Consider the following 16,571-nt stretch of genomic DNA (forward strand, 5'->3'; position numbering starts at 1 on the left):
ATCATTAATTTTAAATTTTGTTGTTATGTAGTAAATATATAGTTGTTACATTGTTGGATTTGATTAATGATACCACCAATGCACAAAGTGGCACTATTGTTGAAAGTGATGTTTGTTTATTTTATTTTATTTTATTTTGAAAAAAGCATTCGTATTATTATTATTATTGTTCTTCCACTTGGAAATTATGTCTACCCCTTGACTAATTGTCACTAATCTCAATTTGTATTTTTATCTTCATTTTTAATTTGAGAGAAAATTTATAGATTCTTAAAATTATTTTTGCCATTTTTAAAAATAATATAAAATGGTGTTAATGAATTGATTTTTAAGAAATATTATTTATATTGGTTGGTTAATTATAGCTTTGATTTAACTTAATTTAATTAATTAACAATTTTATGTTTAAGTTTAAATTTACAGGAAAAGTTGGTTCAATATGAAAAACAATAGAAATTCAACGTGACAGTGATATGTTATGGTGCGATGTGACATTTTATTTCAAATTATATCATATAGTTCATGAATTTGGATAAAGCCAAAAAAAATGTCACAATTTATATTCATCTGGCTAGCCTCATGATTTTGTTCCAATTGATGAACAAAGCATGTAATATGCATTTTATTGGGGGAAAAAAATACACCTTTTCGTCGTCATATGTTGATGTTTATATGATTCTAACTTTTAATAGTTTGTGTATATATAAAAAAAACAAATAGTTAACGTCGTAGAGATGAATAAACAAATTCGTACGAATCACTAACAATACACTAATTATATATGTGAGCTTAAGAAGTTTTTTATTGTTATTATCTACGAGAAAATATAATGCATAATAGAAAGACAAGAGATAGTGTATATGACATTATGAAGCCAACATCATAGTCTTTTTATAATACTTTGAAGGTCGTTACTATCCCATCCTTTTGGATGTAGAAATTTATTTGTGTATCTTTTAAGATGTAGAAACTCATGATTCTCCCATTTGTTTTAAATATAGGACAACTAATTTGAATCACCTTAATAATAATGATCCGTTACAGTGCGAACAATACTTTTCTAGTCTTTTAAAGGTGCTCTCTGACTACTAGTTGATCATTCCTAACTTGTGGCATTAGTGATATGATTGTTTGTAATCCAACATAATTTTTAAATTCATTTTCATAGTAGTAATCTAATGTTTAGATTTCTACGATAAGAAATAAATGTTCAAATTGAATGAAATTGTGTTTTTTTTTTACAACTAAAAAAAAATAATATAGAAACTTTAAGACAAGGAAGAATAGAATCGACACATGAAGAGTGAACTTGAAGCTAAAGTCTCGAATATTCAAATATTCGAACATGAATAACAACAAAATTATTCTAATGATGAAATAGAATTAGCAAAAGCTTAAACTTTATTTAACATACTTAATTGGAAATAAAGAGTATGTAAAATATAAATGAGAGGGTTAAGGAATGAGTTTGAAATTAAAAATGATGGAAGAATGGAAAAAGTAGTAAAAATAGGAAAATGTCATAGGTTTTAGTGACAAAACAAAATTGTGGAAGAAAAGGGGGGAAAAAAGGGGAAGTTAAAGGATGGTTTTTGTAATGTAGTGTTGGGAGCATGCAAAGCTCGACAACTCAACAATAGAAATGGCACACACCATCCTACCACTCATTATTACTTTCTTTCACATTCACCGACATTCATTATTCTCCTCCCCCACCCCCACACACTCATTTTCCTTCCTCTCCTCTTTTGACTCCATTCATAATGTTATTCCCTAACGCCCGATTTAAATTTTTTTTAAATTGAGCTAATTGAAATTTTGACGAATAAAAAAAATGAGTTATTCACAATTGAAATATGAAATTTAGATTATATTAGGTTGGGAAATCAAACTAATCCTATAATGGGATTAGAGTGAGATGGGTGAAGATAGAACGAAAATAAGTAGATGTTTGGTCAAATTGAATAGGTGCATAACATCGTACCTGACTGACCCACCGCTTTTGTATCTCTCAAAAAGTGTAAACTCTAGAACTAAATAAAAACCCCTCATCTTCCTTCCACTTTCTTTAACCTCACTCTCATTTATCATTTCTCTCATTCTTCTTCTTCTTCTTCTTCTTCTTCTTCTTCTTCTTCTGTCTCTTTCCTCACGCACACACACCACTGACTGAGCTGAGAGATACAAACAAACAGATAAAAACACAGAGAGTTATTGTGAAATCTGACCCATTGGCTCGTAGTCCCAATGCCGTCGGAATCATCCAACAGAAACAACAGTAGGCCCCAACCACAACACACCATGGGCTTCCCTCCCCCTCCTCAATCCGACCCTCTCCCATGTCCACGCTGCGATTCCCTCAACACCAAGTTCTGTTACTACAATAACTACAACCTCTCTCAGCCCCGTCATTTCTGCAAATCCTGCCGCCGTTACTGGACCCATGGCGGCACCCTACGCGACGTCCCTGTTGGCGGCGGCTCCCGCAAGAACTCCAAACGCTCTCGCTATCATAACATCAACAATACCCCTTCCTCTGTTTCTGCCTCTTCTTCCACCTCCGTTTCATCTTCCACCTCTGCTTCTTCCTCCTCCTCTGTTTCTCTTCTCCCCACTGCCAATGCTCTCAACAATGACATCAACGACACCATCCCTCCTCCTGGAACTTTCACTTCTTTGCTCAGCTCCCAAGCCTCCGGATTCTTGGCTCTTGGCGGATACACCTCCGGTTCCGGGTCGGGTCATGCCCCGGCAGCGTTTGACGATATGGGGTTCGCTCTAGGCAGGGGATTGTGGGGTACTGCTTGTCCTTACCCTGAAGTTGGGGATCTCGTTGGGAGTTACGCCGCCGGTGGGGCTCCGGAGACGTCTTCTTCCGGGTACAACACGTGGCAGATGAATGCCACTGACGGCGGAGGAAACGGTGGAGTTGTGGACGGTGATTTGCTGGGTTGGCCGGACCTTGCTATTTCCATGCAAGGCAAGAGCATGAAGTAATCTAATATAATAATACACACAACAACATTTTCAATGCTTTGCTTTGGGTTCCTAAATCAAATGCTCTCTAATTTCCTTCATTTTTTCCCCCTTCTCAGTGGCTTTTTCCGGATCTTACCTTCTTCAATATATGTGTTTTTTCTTTTCTTTTCTTGGGTATAGAGAGTATAATAGAGACTGATAGGATACAGCAAAAATATTGAAAGCATACACCTTGTGGGTGAAAATGGTGTCTCTGTCACTATTAGGCGTTTTTATTTTCTTGGGGTTCTGTCAATTATGTCTGAAGTAGCAGAAACTCTCTTCTTCGACAAAAAAAAAAAAAAAAAAAAAACGAATGTTTTCTGGGAGATTTCCATTTGGATCTGTTTATACAAATTGTGTTATTTTGCTTGCCATCGTTCATCTTCTTTATACTTTCTCCATTACACTATCAAATCCTCATATATCAATCTGAATCCGAATGAAAAACCAATAAATTCAAAAGAGAGAAAAAAGAAAAAAAAAACAGAGTTCGCATGATTAGAATTTAGCACGCACGAGGGCGATCCTTGGATCCATGGCTGACTGATTCAAAACCCAATGCAAAATCCACTCGATTAATAAAAAGAAACGTTTAAATTAAAAGAACGAGAATCCCAAAAAAAAAAAAAAAAAAAGAGAAGAGATGAGGAGGTTAAAAGCAAGAAGAAAACAGGGTGTGAGCTGAAAGAAGTGATGGATCAATGGTTCCTTGTGTGAAGAGACGATAAACGTGGTTGCTGCTGTGTTATTTTTGGCGTCAAATCAAAGTGACATTTGACATTTGACTTTTGACTTTGACTGATAATGAATGTGGAAGGGAAGGTAAGTAGTGGTAAGGGAAGAGACTGAGAATGATTGGGAATGGGGATTTAGGGGGCAATGGGAACGGAAATAGCGCTTTTTACTTAATATGTGTAAACAATTCAGAGCATTAGCCCCATTTGTTAGCGCAGTGGCCGCCCCATTTCTCCATTCTCATACTATCATCATTGCTCTTGTTGGGCTTTCTTTCTTTTCCTCATTTTCTATTTCCCTACCAATCCAACAACACCCATTATCTATAAACAAAAATATTTCTTCTTTCCCTTTCGTTTTCTAGGTGTTTTATCCTACATTTATAGCCTTTTTTTTTCCAATAAATATACATAGTTTCTAAGAATTTTTGTTATTGTGTTTTTACTTTATTGTTAATTGTGTCCACATTACTTAAGAACTATGTGGGTCTTCTCAGAATGATAGTAAATGTTGTTTCATGTGTTGAGGTATATGCTTGGATTGATGACAAAAATGATAATATATGAGTTTGGAAATGATATTGAATGTTTGGTAGAATTTTCCTACGTTACAAGTCAAAGCGGTTTATGATAAAACATCAATTAAGATTTTTTTATTTTGCAAAAATGGAGCGAAAGTAGATATGTTCTTGGAAACATATTTTTATTAAATAGAATCGAACAACAGAAATTGATTCTTAATTTAAATTTTGGATTAGTTTAATAATCCCATCACTGCATAAAGTGGAGGTGTTGTTGAAACTTGCAAAGTTATGTTTAATTGTTTTATTATGAAGAAACATCCATATTATTATTGCTCTTTCCACTTTGTTAGGACTAATTGTCTTTCACTACTTTGAATGCATTGGACATTGTGACTAACCCTTGACTAATTCTCATTAGTCTCTTACTTTGGTCCCTGACTCGAAGTTTGCGCAGATAGTTATTATAAATCACGTTTATACCATATAATAACAACAGTGTTCTATAATTAATTTCAATGAAGTTGTTAACTTTTTCTATTGTAACATTTAATATTCCCTACTTGTCACCCTACCCAAATAATGATTATTTATAACCAATGTGTTATAGAAATTATTAACTATATATAATAGCCAATTTAGCCGCCAAAATACCCTTAGTTAGCATTATCTATAACACTCATATTTTATCAAAAAAAAAAAAAAAAAAAAATCTATAATTTGATTGATTCATAGATATGGTATAAGTAATCGGTGAAATCTATCAATTTTAATCACTAATGTTGCGAGGAGTGTCGAATTATGAATATTTTGTGTTGAAATATCTTAAATTTGTTATGTGACGCTACAAACAATCCATCTAGTACACAGGTCTCATCGATCGGTTTGTTAGCTGAGGTCTAGGGATGACGAGCTTTGCTTCAAATTCAAGAGCAACATCCTTGAAAACTTTTTAGTTTTTGTAATTGAGCATATGATCGTAAGATTTTAGAGAAATGCATATATTAACTCTCTAACCTAATAACGTTGTATTATATTCTGAAACATTATTTCTAAGAACATTTGTTTTCCCTCTCCTGTGAATGTAGCTAATTACACACTGTTAGTGAACCATGTCGATCTTTACATTATTCGTATTTGTTTAATGGTTGATTTTTAACGTTCTAACAAATACACATTACAATATTACGATACTATGTTTTATTTGTGTTAAATTAGGTCTTTAAAGTCTAAAAGTATCTAATAGGCATATATGAATTTCAATTATGTGGAATAGTGAGGGATTCAAGGTTAAAATTGTTGTGTCTAATATGTTCTTATCATTTTCATTTTTTAAATTGAAGAATATATTATACGTGAAAATAAGTTGTATGAATCTGACATAACATTAAGGCTTTATACGATAACGATAATCGTGTTGAATTTTTTAGTTTTTAATTTCTTAAAATCAAGCCTACATTATCGCTTTATCAAAAAAATGGTTAAAACAGGACACAAATTTTTAGAAACAACAAACAAAATGTTATAGTATTACAATTCTAAAATGTCAACCTCGACGAAAATATTGAAATCGTAAAATCAATAACTTAATTTTTTTTGAAAAATATAAAAAGAAAAATTAATAATATAATTATAATTAGTAAATAATAAAATTTAAATAAGTTAAACATTTATTTTGAGATTTCAATCCTTTATATTATATTAAGATTAACGGTATTTCTTGATTTTTTAAAAATATAATTTTGTGTGGGAATATAAATATATATAAATAATATAATTAAACTGTTATACAATTATTCAATTAACTGCTCTCCGTTTCTTCGGACGGCAAATGACGTATGCGCTTTCGTCACTACTCTAGAACTTCACACTTCACAACCAATAAGCTCCATATTTTTCGCCATTTTTATCCAAAGAAATTAACTTTTCTCTAATACATTACTTTGTTAGGGTACAAATATTTGAAATTTCAATTTCTTTTAAAAAAAAATTATATCCTTCGCCTATTTAAAATTACAGTTCAAAACTCAAATATGTACTAAGCAAAAACTATTGAGTATCGAATTGAAATTCATGAAAACCAAATTTGTGATTTGGTGAAATTTAACCTTAATTTGACCATTTCTACACTTTTATAATGATCGATTGGGCTTTTGGTAATTTCGCATGCGAATATGGCCAGCGTGTCATTGTCTAATAAAAAAAGTCAAAAAAGTCTATCCATTTCACCTTCTCGTCGTCTTCCTCCGTCGGCGGCGGCGTTTACTCTTCATATATTTTCTCTTTTTCATTCTTTCGGTTTGGGTTTCTCGTGTTTTTCCTCTCTCTTTCCTCTTATCGATCGTCTACTGGAAACCGAGCTCCCCCTCTTCTCAGATTCATCTCGTTGACTTTCCTCAAAATCCCATCTCCGTTCATCCACACTTGACTGATTCTTTGATTTTCCCATACTCCATTCAACCCCTTCCGGTTTGTAGTTCCAGTTTCAATTCCCCGCTCCGGACGCCGGTTCTCTGTTTTCCGAACAAGATATGGCGTTAATCCTTCTCTAGGCTGTTCTGATTCTTCCTTTCTCGTCTCTGCAACCAACCTGCGTCAAATCCTAATCCACCTACTCAAATTTGTAATCATGGCTATTCGCGTTACTCTCTCCTACTCTGGTCATGTCGCCCAAAACCTAGCCTCCTCCACCGGCCTTCGGGCCGGTAATTGCAGAGTCTTTCAGGAGTTTCGGTTCCGATCTTGTATTTTTGACTCGACCCATGATCCGAAGCTCAAATCTTCTGGAAGCGCGCGCAATTATCGGTCCGATAGCCGGCGGTTCAAGCCGGGTGGCTCTGTTGAGAAGCCAACTTCTATGTACAGTACTCTCGCCGGAGAAAGGGTCGGGGAAAGCTCTAAGAATCCGATGATGTTGGGTTTGATGTCGATGTTGAAATCGATGGGTGATTCTTCTATGATCAGTACGGGGAATTTTGGGGTTTCTTCGTTTAAAGCCACTTCGATTATACCCTTTTTACAAGGATCGAAGTGGCTTCCGGGTTATGATGTACGATCTGTGAGCGACGATGTGGATAAAGGCGGAACAACTGTTTGTTATGATTATTATGATAAAAGTGGAAATAATCAGTTTTATGAGAATGATTTTGAGAAGAGCAGTTGGGTTTCGCGCTTGTTGACTACTTATTCAGAGGATGCAAAAGCCCTCTTTACGGCTTTGACTGTCAGTGTGCTCTTTAAATCTTTCTTGGCAGAGCCGAAATCGATTCCTTCTTCTTCCATGTGTCCAACTCTGGAAGTAGGGGATCGTATTTTAGCAGAAAAGGTGGGCCTTTAGTTAATCTAATTGAAAATTTCTGAATTGACTTGTTGATTAACAGTAAATTATGATCTAACATTACTTAGATCTGGATTAAATTCTTCTTTTATGACTATGATTACCTTAATTAAACTTTTGAACGTAAGGGCCTCCTAACAATCATAATTAAAAAAAAAATTGTTTATTTCTTGTTGTAGTTTTTAAGGTTGTGGAAGTTGCCTTACCCTGTTCCTAAACTGATCGATTGCTTTTCCTTCTTATATTAGGTTTCATACTTTTTCAGGAAACCTGAAGTTTCAGATATAGTGATCTTTAAAGCTCCTCAAATCTTGCAGGTATTACTTTAATTAATGAGGTAATTTTGAGGAAATTTTCCAGTTTTTGTAATGTTGGATGCTGATGTTTTCTTGTGCCTTTTCTCAATTCATTTAGGATTTTGGAGTTAGTTCAGATGAGGTGTTTATTAAGAGAGTTGTGGCTACATCTGGGGACGTGGTTGAAGTAAGCGTTCTTCAAAATTTTAGCTTTTCATTTCTTTATTATGCTCTAAATTCTATGCTGTCCATATTCCTAAATAATAATAATAATAATTATTATATTATAATAAATAAATAAACAAATAAATTCTATTATTCGTTCCTTTGATTCATATTGGTAAGCAAATAAGTAAAATAACTGATTAACCTGAATTTCAAGTAATATCAGATACTATAAATCCACTAGACTATGGAGAATCAAGGAGATAGGTGAGGATTTTAAAATAGCTTGCACTACCATCATGGGATGGAATATTTTGGAGCCATTAGTCCCTTAGTTGTTCTTACAAATATTTTAGTTGCTCAGCACCGACTATTTTGATCGGAGTATTCCATAAGCATTTGAGATTTGACCTTTAGTCGTCTTGTTTTTAACTTCTGACCAGAATTAGTGTGGTTCTCTTTGCTTTGACGTTAATCTCTTGGCATTGGAATGTCTAATTGTAGGTTCAAAAAGGGAAATTGGTGGTAAATGGTGTAGTTCAAGATGAGGAATTTGTGTTAGAGCCAATTGCTTATGAGATGGAACCGTTGGTAATTGTCTTTCCTTTTTAACCTTCATTCCATCTCTCTCTGCCTGTTTCTCTCTCCCTCTCCAGAGGGAAGTTGAAAATCCTGAATTCTGTTCTAAGGACAGACTGTTTGCTCAATCCAATTATCTTGTATTCTTCTACAGCTAGTGCCTGAAGGTTATGTGTATGTAATGGGAGACAACCGTAACAATAGTTGTGATTCTCATAACTGGTAAGTTCACCATCTCAACTTTCATGTTGTATAATGTGAGAGTACTATTACTATTAGGGAATATATAAGGAATATTAGTTTAATATATGCAAGGATAGTGGTGATTTGAGGGAGTTTAGGAGGGACTTGAGGGAGTTTGAGTTCTTAGAAGTGGGATCATTGTAGTGAAGTCAGGATTGTCCATATTTGGAGTTTGGGAGAGAAATAGTTCTCTTGATAGGATATTGTTATATCGTGATTTCTTTTGATAACACAGTATAGGATTATCTTGTGTTTTCTGTGTTTGAATGCCTACCATCTACTTGGAACTTGTGGTATCAACTTTTGGCGCACACACACATGTTTTATGTTATACTATACACGCTGTAACTCTTTTCATGATTAGATGAGAATTGACTCTCCATGATGCTTTCTTTTTTCTTTTCAAAGAAAATATCGTCGATGATATCCACTAATTTTTGTGATACTATAGTGTACTGACTCTATTTCTTCTTCTTCAGGGGTCCACTCCCAATAGAAAATATTGTAGGTAGGTCATTATTCAAGTATTGGCCTCCTTCCAAGGGATCCGCTATGGTAGATGAACTACGTGTTGGGAAGATTAATCTAGGAATTTCCTGACACAATGTCCTTGGTATTAACTTACCCTGTCACACCTTCACAGGGATGAAATTGCTCCTATTTGGTACCGACAGATGCAATATCTTTGCATATAAAACTTGGATCGGACTTCATGTCCGAGTGGTGTGTATTAATGAAAGTAACTCCTGTACCTCGTGATGTCATATCCTATGCTGTTCTTCATCCAAGATGGGATAGGGAAAGAAAAAAAAAAAAAAAAAAAAAAAAAAAAAAAAAGAGAAAAAGAAGAAAAGTAAGGAAAAAGTAGAGGGGAAATGATCTTTTGGCCCCCAACCTATTCCAGAATCGAAGTTCTCAAACTTCTAATGGGTTTATGTGTTCCTGCCTTCGAAGGAATGTCGGAAAGGCTAGGAACGTGCATCATCCGCCTTGAGCTTGCTCTATTATTTTGGTCGTTGATCACATATATGGCCGAGATGAAAGGACTTGCATAGCAAATGTATCTTAATTAACGAACAAATCTATATTTTGTGTGTTCTGTGCTGTGGTTTCTCGGCTTTATTCATCCTCCATCTCTCCATGTCTTCACTTTTGTGTAATTGTAGAGAAGGAGATGCAATCTATGTATTTGAATTCAGATATTTCAGATAATTGGTATTTTCTGTTCCTTTAGATGATATGATGGATCAATGGTAGCAGTAGCGATAGCAGAGCAGAATTAGTTGATTTTTTTTATTGCTGTGAAGTATTCTTTTTTATAAAGAATATTTACGTACACACCGTAACAAGGGGCATATTACAAGGACTAATGAAAACAAGTTCCCAGGAAATATTATATTTAGACATTAACAGCAACCAAACATGTACCTATGCCTCCCTTGCTATGTCAACCTTTTCTTCCATAGCATCATTTTGATAGATCTCCACATTCTTATACCTATACCAGGAAGCACAAACCAAATAAAACCCAAAATTCAACACACTCAACACTGACAATAACCAGTAGAAATAGTCCAACTTGTCTCTATTGAGATTGTTGCTTGCCAGCCACCCTCCACTCGCCTTGTTCACCACTGTAACCACCACCGTACTCGTGAAATACCCGAATGCAATCGCACACCAAGCAATAGCTGTGCTCAACGACTTCATCCCTGCTGAGCTCTCTGCATAAAAGAATTCCAGCAGTCCTACAAGAGTGAATATATCGCCCATTCCAAATACGCAGAACTGAAATCCCAACCAGAAAACGCTCATCGGCAGTGGCTCTGTACTATCCACCATATTGTGTTTGACTGCAACGTTTTTGCGGCGAGTCTCTACAAACCCAGCAATGGCCATCGATGCGGCAGTGAGTACGAGTCCAATACCAATTCTCTGGAGGTGACGAATTCCTGTTGGAATCCCAGTAATTTTACGAGCGAGAGGAACAAAAACACGCTCGTAAAAAGGGATAAAGAAGAACATGAAAAGCAAGGGAATAACGGGGATGGAGGGGCCCGGAATTTTGAATCCCAGGAACTGGGAATCCATGGTTATGCTTTGTTGAATGGAGAATGTTTGGAGTTGAGCCATGCAGGTGGCCATGAAGATGGTGCTGAGTATAATTGGGAGCATTCTAATTAGGATCTTTGTTTCCTCAACCTGTGTCACTGTGCAGAGTGTCCATGGTCCTTGCTGATTTGTTGATATTGATGCAATTGTATCATTCCTTATAATGGCTGCTCTGTCTAAGAATCTACAAAGTTTCAAAATTTCATGGCTTCAACCAACCAATTGTATTGCAAAAGCTTATTTTGTTCGTTGTATAAAGATCATTAAAAAGTATGGTACCTGAACTGATCAGTTTTCTCGAGTATTTCATATGGGATTCCAGCTTCTTTGTCACGAATCTCGTGTAGTTCATTAGCATTCTCTGGAATTGGAAGCTTCCTGTTTCGGATTGAAGCAACAAAGACCTATACATGAGAATAAAAAGGATCAAACAACCATTCATTCCATCATGATTGATGAGTTCAAAGAGACTGCATATCAGGAAAAGAAATACGAACCTGTAGAAGTCTAAGAATGGGGCTTCCTTGAGGCACATTGTGGCGATAAAAGGACTTGCCTAAAAACACAACGACAATGGCGGCAAGAACCGCAATGCTGCAAACCACAAACGCCCAGTCCCAACCTACCTCTGTGTTTATCCACACTATCAATGTCAATCCCACAATTGACCCTATTGTTAAGCTGAACAGGAACCAGTTGAAAAAGCTCGAAAGTTTCGCCGCCTCGCCTGGATCTCTGTCATCAAATTGATCTGCCCCCAATGCTGGCAGCGCTGCTTTCACGCCACTCGTTCCCAGAGCTATCAGGTATAACCCCGTGTAAAGAAACGCCTCCTGACCGCTCCCTGCCGCCTCGCACTCACTCCCTGCTGGTGCCTCTTTGCATGGTACCGGCCTTAGGTGCGGGAAATGTGCTTGCACCGTTAGCAGACAATATCCCTACACAATACTCCAGATAATAACTATTTTAGTCATTGTTATTAGCACCTAAACATAGCTTAATTAATATACAAATGTGTATTATTAATCTTATTTGATATGCATTCATCCTCATTTTTAAAATCACTATAAAATATGCTTTATAACGAGGTGATGAATCCATAGCACATCACGATGTATTGATAAAAAAAATAATTATTATTCAACCAAAAACTCACTCCCACATTGACGAATATTTTTGATACGTCGTGGCTATATTTTATTTCTATTGTTTCATTTATTTATTTATAGGGAGTGCAAAGAGGGTCCCTCCCACTAGCATGCAACAAAGTATTCTTCCATTTGAGCAAAATAATAATCCCTTAAATATGATTGAACTATAGATTATAATTTTCTAAAAAACTAAAATCAGTCTTCATGGTAGTAAGTAAATATCTTTCGAAAATAGATTATTTAAATAAAGAAATATTGCATCCATTTACATACGATGATAATAGTAAATATCTCTCTTTCTTCTTTCTTTCTTTTCTTTTTTCTTTTTTCTTTTTCCCGAGAGACCATGGTGACCGACGCATCCTATGTAAGTTAAAGCTATTTTCATTTTAACAATTTTTTAAAAAAAATCCTATATCAAAAAAGAAGACATTTTAGAAATCTATTGATGTCTATTTTATAAATATTTTTAGCAATGTAGTTATTTTTAAAAAAATTATCAAGGAACAGTGGGAGTTCTTAACAAAAAGATTGAATACACAATTCCTCTGATTTGAACGGACAATGGGGTCTTAACGTAAACAAAAATGGAAAGGAAGGGAAAAGAAAGAGAAAGAGAAAGAGAAAGAGAAAGAGAGTTGACCGTGAGCTCAAAGAAAGCAAAGAGAAGGCAAGTCTTGAATCTTGAGAGATAAGTTTCGGAAATGAAACCGCCGAGTAGTGTGAGAAGAAATGTTGTTCCCATAAAGTTAGTAAGAGTGGTCACTGATTTTGTCAAGCTGAAGTTCATATATCCACTGAAATACGTCACTAGGCTCAGCGCCACCGACACAAATGCCATATTCTCCAGCCCTTCACACCCTGCGCATAACCCATTTTCCCATATCCCATAATAACACCCCAAATTAATTATGAAGAAAAAAAAAACAAAACCCCCCAACTTTTTATTTAATAATTAAAAGAAAATCATATTACCATAGACAAATATAGCAGCTTTGTTGCCTCCTCGTTTTGCTTCATTTCCCTGTGGGGATATAATAATCAAGATAGATTAATTAAATAATTAATTATTCACTTTAGCCGCCATGGATATACGCAGAAAGAGCTGTAAAAAAAAGGATGAAAGAAAATGATTACCATTATATTGTTGATGGTGAGGAAGATATTAAAAATGGGAGAAATTCAGAGGTGGGTTTAGGTTTAGGTTTTGGTTTCTCCAATTTTGCTATTGGAATAATGGATTTTATATGGTGGCAGGTTGGTGTGTTTTTGGAAGATGGGATTCCACTATTTTTCTTTTAAATAACAATGGGAATTGGAGTCTGATGACATTAGTTAATTATTGCTATAGCATTTTGATGCAAACGCTTTGACTTCATCCATTGACTTAATCACCATCGAAGCCATAAAAGCTGGAACACTCGCTTTTGCTTTTGCATGTATTTGTATTTGATGTATTATTTCGACATCACGTAATCATATTGTATACTATATATTAATACGTACCCTTTCTATTTCTTTTTGTCTGTATAAAAATACAAAATATATTACAATATATATCAATAAGATCGTCATGTTGTATGCGATGATTATTGAAAAATATGTATTACATTTATGTTTAATCAATCTTAGAGATATTAATATATTCTCTTTATCTCTACGTTCATTTTAAAAATACTTAAAATCAAACAATTGTTATTGTATAGCAAATAAAATACGATGAAAACATTCTTACTACTTATAAACATACGTCATCGTTCATCAACTAATTCTCTTGAGTAGATAGGAAACTCTAGTAGACAATTTATTTATTTATTTATTTGGTTGATTATTTACCACTATGGTGCCTATAGTTTAAAAAGTACAACCATTTTTCTAAAAGCATCCACAAGGTTGAAAGTCATCTCTTTAAGAGACATTATCATTATCTGCACCTCAATTTTAGTCATTTTCTTTTCAATGTATTTTTCTCCATTTAGTATTATAACTTCTACTTTGTTGTGTGTCCACATATATATATATATATATATATATATATATATATATATATTGTATAATAAAGTTGTATCTTGAAAACCTAAAATTAAAGTAGAACCCACAAATAATAATATTCTTTTTTTTTGAAGTTGACTAGTTTTAATTATTATCCAAGTAATAAATAAATAAATAAATGACCGTACTTCCTCTCCAATAAGTCAGGTAGTGCATTATTGACAATAACCATCTTAAACAAGTATTATTAGTTAGCCCTGGTTGGAAAGAGTTGACCTTACTTAAAGCTTTAGCTATGTTTAATTAGCCAATTTATGATATTTTTAATGACTTCCACTAATAATCCATTACCGTCCATGTACCAAAAGCTCCACCTCAAAGCTGTTCCAGATATTATTATTGTTTTTCTTTTTTCTCTTTCTGCAGGTTCTTAGGAACATGTGACAGAGTTTTGTGCATATTCTGATATTATTATTTAGAAATGATTGGGGATACATGATCCACTCTCCATGCTATATATTATTTATTTATAAAAAAAGAAGAACAACTCTAATTAATAAAGTTGACACTTTGGAAACAGCTGAAGTTCAGGGCATTTTGTTGGAGTCTTAGCTTGAATGTTTATGTATGAATCTTTATTTTGTTTATTTATGCATTCATTCATTTTCTTGAATGTTTTAACAAAGTCACCTTAGGCTTTTGTTATGAAATCTTCTCCCTATTGAAAATGAGACCCTAAAGTTGAAATTGATGGGAATACTATGCACAATGATACAATGTCACATATTTTATTTGCAAGTCTAATTTCTACTCAATATTGATCTTTGGATATAAATGATATCTTCAAGTATTGCCATTTTTCCCCCTAATTGTAAGTCTTTCCACACTTTTATGTAAAAACAAATTTTATTATATTCAACCAACTTTCAACTTCCATGATTTGTTTTAAGACTTTTTCCATATTTTTTTTCTCAAAAAAAGAAAAAAAAAATCATATTTCTCTGGTTGATTTTTTTATTACAATCTAATACATGATCCTTAATTTAACGCCTTTTCTCGAAAAATAAATTTTACCTTTTAAATTTGTTGATCAAATATTTTTTTAAATGGAGGGGTAGGGTGAGGTTTGTCATGGGTTTGGGCCTAATGGCTGGTTTGGACTTGGGTTTTGGGCTTACACCTGATATCTTATAATTTGGGCCACATTTCTACTCATGGGTTTAAATTGATTAGGTCCGAACAATTTAATTGATCGAAAATTGTCTCTTTCTTAAATAATGTAACTCTAAATTATCGACGAAAATAAAGCAATTTGAGTGGAGTAGTCTGCGAGTTTGCTTGAAACTCATTCACGACTTTCGATGCATAGATCCCACGGTTTCTTTTTTAAGATATTATATATATTTAATATTATATATTTAAATCTGTATGTTCATTTCTAAAAATATCTTTCTTATTAAATATTTTTTCAATTTCCAATTTTCAAAATACATTTTCTTATTAAATATATTCAAAACTTCAAATTTTAATCTCCAATTTTTTAAAAAATATATATATTAACAAAATATGTTATTAAATATTTAAATCTCTAAATTCCAATTTTCAAAAATATCTTTTCTTAATAAATATATTTCCAAATTCCAATTTTCAATTTTAAAAAATATCTTTTCAAATTTCAAATTCTAATCACTAAAAATATTTTTTCAAATTCCAAATTATAATCTCCAATTCTTTTAAAAGATATTTATTAACAAAATATGTTATTAAAAGGTATATTAAACAAACATTTGCAATCCACCCATATTAACAAAATATCTAATTTTTCTAGAATCAAAATGAAGAAGTATGGCAAGAATAATTTTAAAATTAGATATTATATTTTTTTAATAACGTAAGATATCTAATTTGAAAAGATATATTCTAAAATTAAAAATTGAAATTTGGAAATACATTTAATATTGAAAGATATTTTTGAAAATTAGAATTTGGAGATTTAAATATTTAATAAAAAATATATATATTTTAAAAAAATCGAAATTAGGATTTAAAATTTAAGAATATATTTAATAAGGAAATGTATTTTTGAAAATTGAAAATTGGAATTTAAAAAAATATTTTTGAAAATTGGAATTTAGAAATTTAAATATAATATCTTTAAAAAAAGTCGTGTACCCCTACCGTCCAAATTGCGCCTTCTGTCCTATTACATTAATTTTAAAAAATGCATTATTTAAAAATAAGATTCAAAATTGTACGTTCAAGCTTAATTTCAATTTGAGATAATAGTAAAAAAAATTCCTAGAAAACGAAAAAAAAAAAATAAAGAACAAAGAAACAAAATAAAAAAGGACCATGATTTGTATTGTACATTGAGTATTATATAGAACTACAACGTTTCTTTATTGAGAATTTATGGTTCA

General features: G+C 33.2%; 3 protein-coding genes across 3 annotated transcripts; 2 read left to right on the top strand and 1 right to left on the bottom strand.

The window, feature by feature from the left end:
- Positions 1–2,002: 2,002 nt before the first annotated feature.
- Positions 2,003–3,395, top strand: LOC103487930 (dof zinc finger protein DOF1.6-like). The gene has a single exon (XM_008446437.3). The coding sequence runs from the start codon at positions 2,248–2,250 to the stop codon at positions 2,995–2,997; it is 750 nt and encodes a 249-aa protein (XP_008444659.1). The 5' UTR covers positions 2,003–2,247; the 3' UTR covers positions 2,998–3,395.
- A 3,063-nt stretch (positions 3,396–6,458) lies between these two features.
- On the top strand, positions 6,459–10,134 carry LOC103487929 (thylakoidal processing peptidase 1, chloroplastic-like). Its single transcript, XM_008446435.3, has 6 exons — positions 6,459–7,601; positions 7,862–7,930; positions 8,028–8,096; positions 8,579–8,665; positions 8,808–8,875; positions 9,376–10,134. Exons 1-6 carry the CDS (start codon positions 6,906–6,908, stop codon positions 9,494–9,496), a joined length of 1,110 nt encoding a protein of 369 aa, XP_008444657.1. The 5' UTR covers positions 6,459–6,905; the 3' UTR covers positions 9,497–10,134.
- Positions 10,135–10,168: 34 nt separating this feature from the next.
- LOC103487928 (protein NRT1/ PTR FAMILY 4.5-like) lies at positions 10,169–13,416 on the bottom strand. Its single transcript, XM_051082398.1, has 6 exons — positions 13,297–13,416; positions 13,135–13,183; positions 12,803–13,020; positions 11,506–11,946; positions 11,288–11,412; positions 10,169–11,192 (listed from the first exon to the last, which is right to left on the bottom strand). The coding sequence occupies exons 1-6, from the start codon at positions 13,297–13,299 to the stop codon at positions 10,325–10,327; spliced, it is 1,704 nt and encodes a 567-aa protein (XP_050938355.1). The 5' UTR covers positions 13,300–13,416; the 3' UTR covers positions 10,169–10,324.
- Positions 13,417–16,571: the final 3,155 nt, after the last annotated feature.

This window comes from Cucumis melo, chromosome 3 (assembly GCF_025177605.1).
Source record: "Cucumis melo cultivar AY chromosome 3, USDA_Cmelo_AY_1.0, whole genome shotgun sequence".
In the NCBI taxonomy this organism is placed as follows: Eukaryota; Viridiplantae; Streptophyta; class Magnoliopsida; order Cucurbitales; family Cucurbitaceae; genus Cucumis; species Cucumis melo.

Coding starts and splice junctions, on each gene's coding strand:
- LOC103487930 (XM_008446437.3), top strand. CDS start 2,248: ATGCCGTCGGAATCATCCAACAGAAACAACAGTAGGCCCCAACCACAA.
- LOC103487929 (XM_008446435.3), top strand. CDS start 6,906: ATGGCTATTCGCGTTACTCTCTCCTACTCTGGTCATGTCGCCCAAAAC. Junction 7,931..8,027: donor AAGCTCCTCAAATCTTGCAG/GTATTACTTTAA, acceptor CAATTCATTTAG/GATTTTGGAGTTAGTTCAGA. Junction 8,666..8,807: donor CTTATGAGATGGAACCGTTG/GTAATTGTCTTT, acceptor ATTCTTCTACAG/CTAGTGCCTGAAGGTTATGT.
- LOC103487928 (XM_051082398.1), bottom strand. Junction 13,021..13,134: donor AGCTGCTATATTTGTCTATG/GTAATATGATTT, acceptor GGTTATGCGCAG/GGTGTGAAGGGCTGGAGAAT. Junction 11,413..11,505: donor CCATTCTTAGACTTCTACAG/GTTCGTATTTCT, acceptor TCTCATGTATAG/GTCTTTGTTGCTTCAATCCG.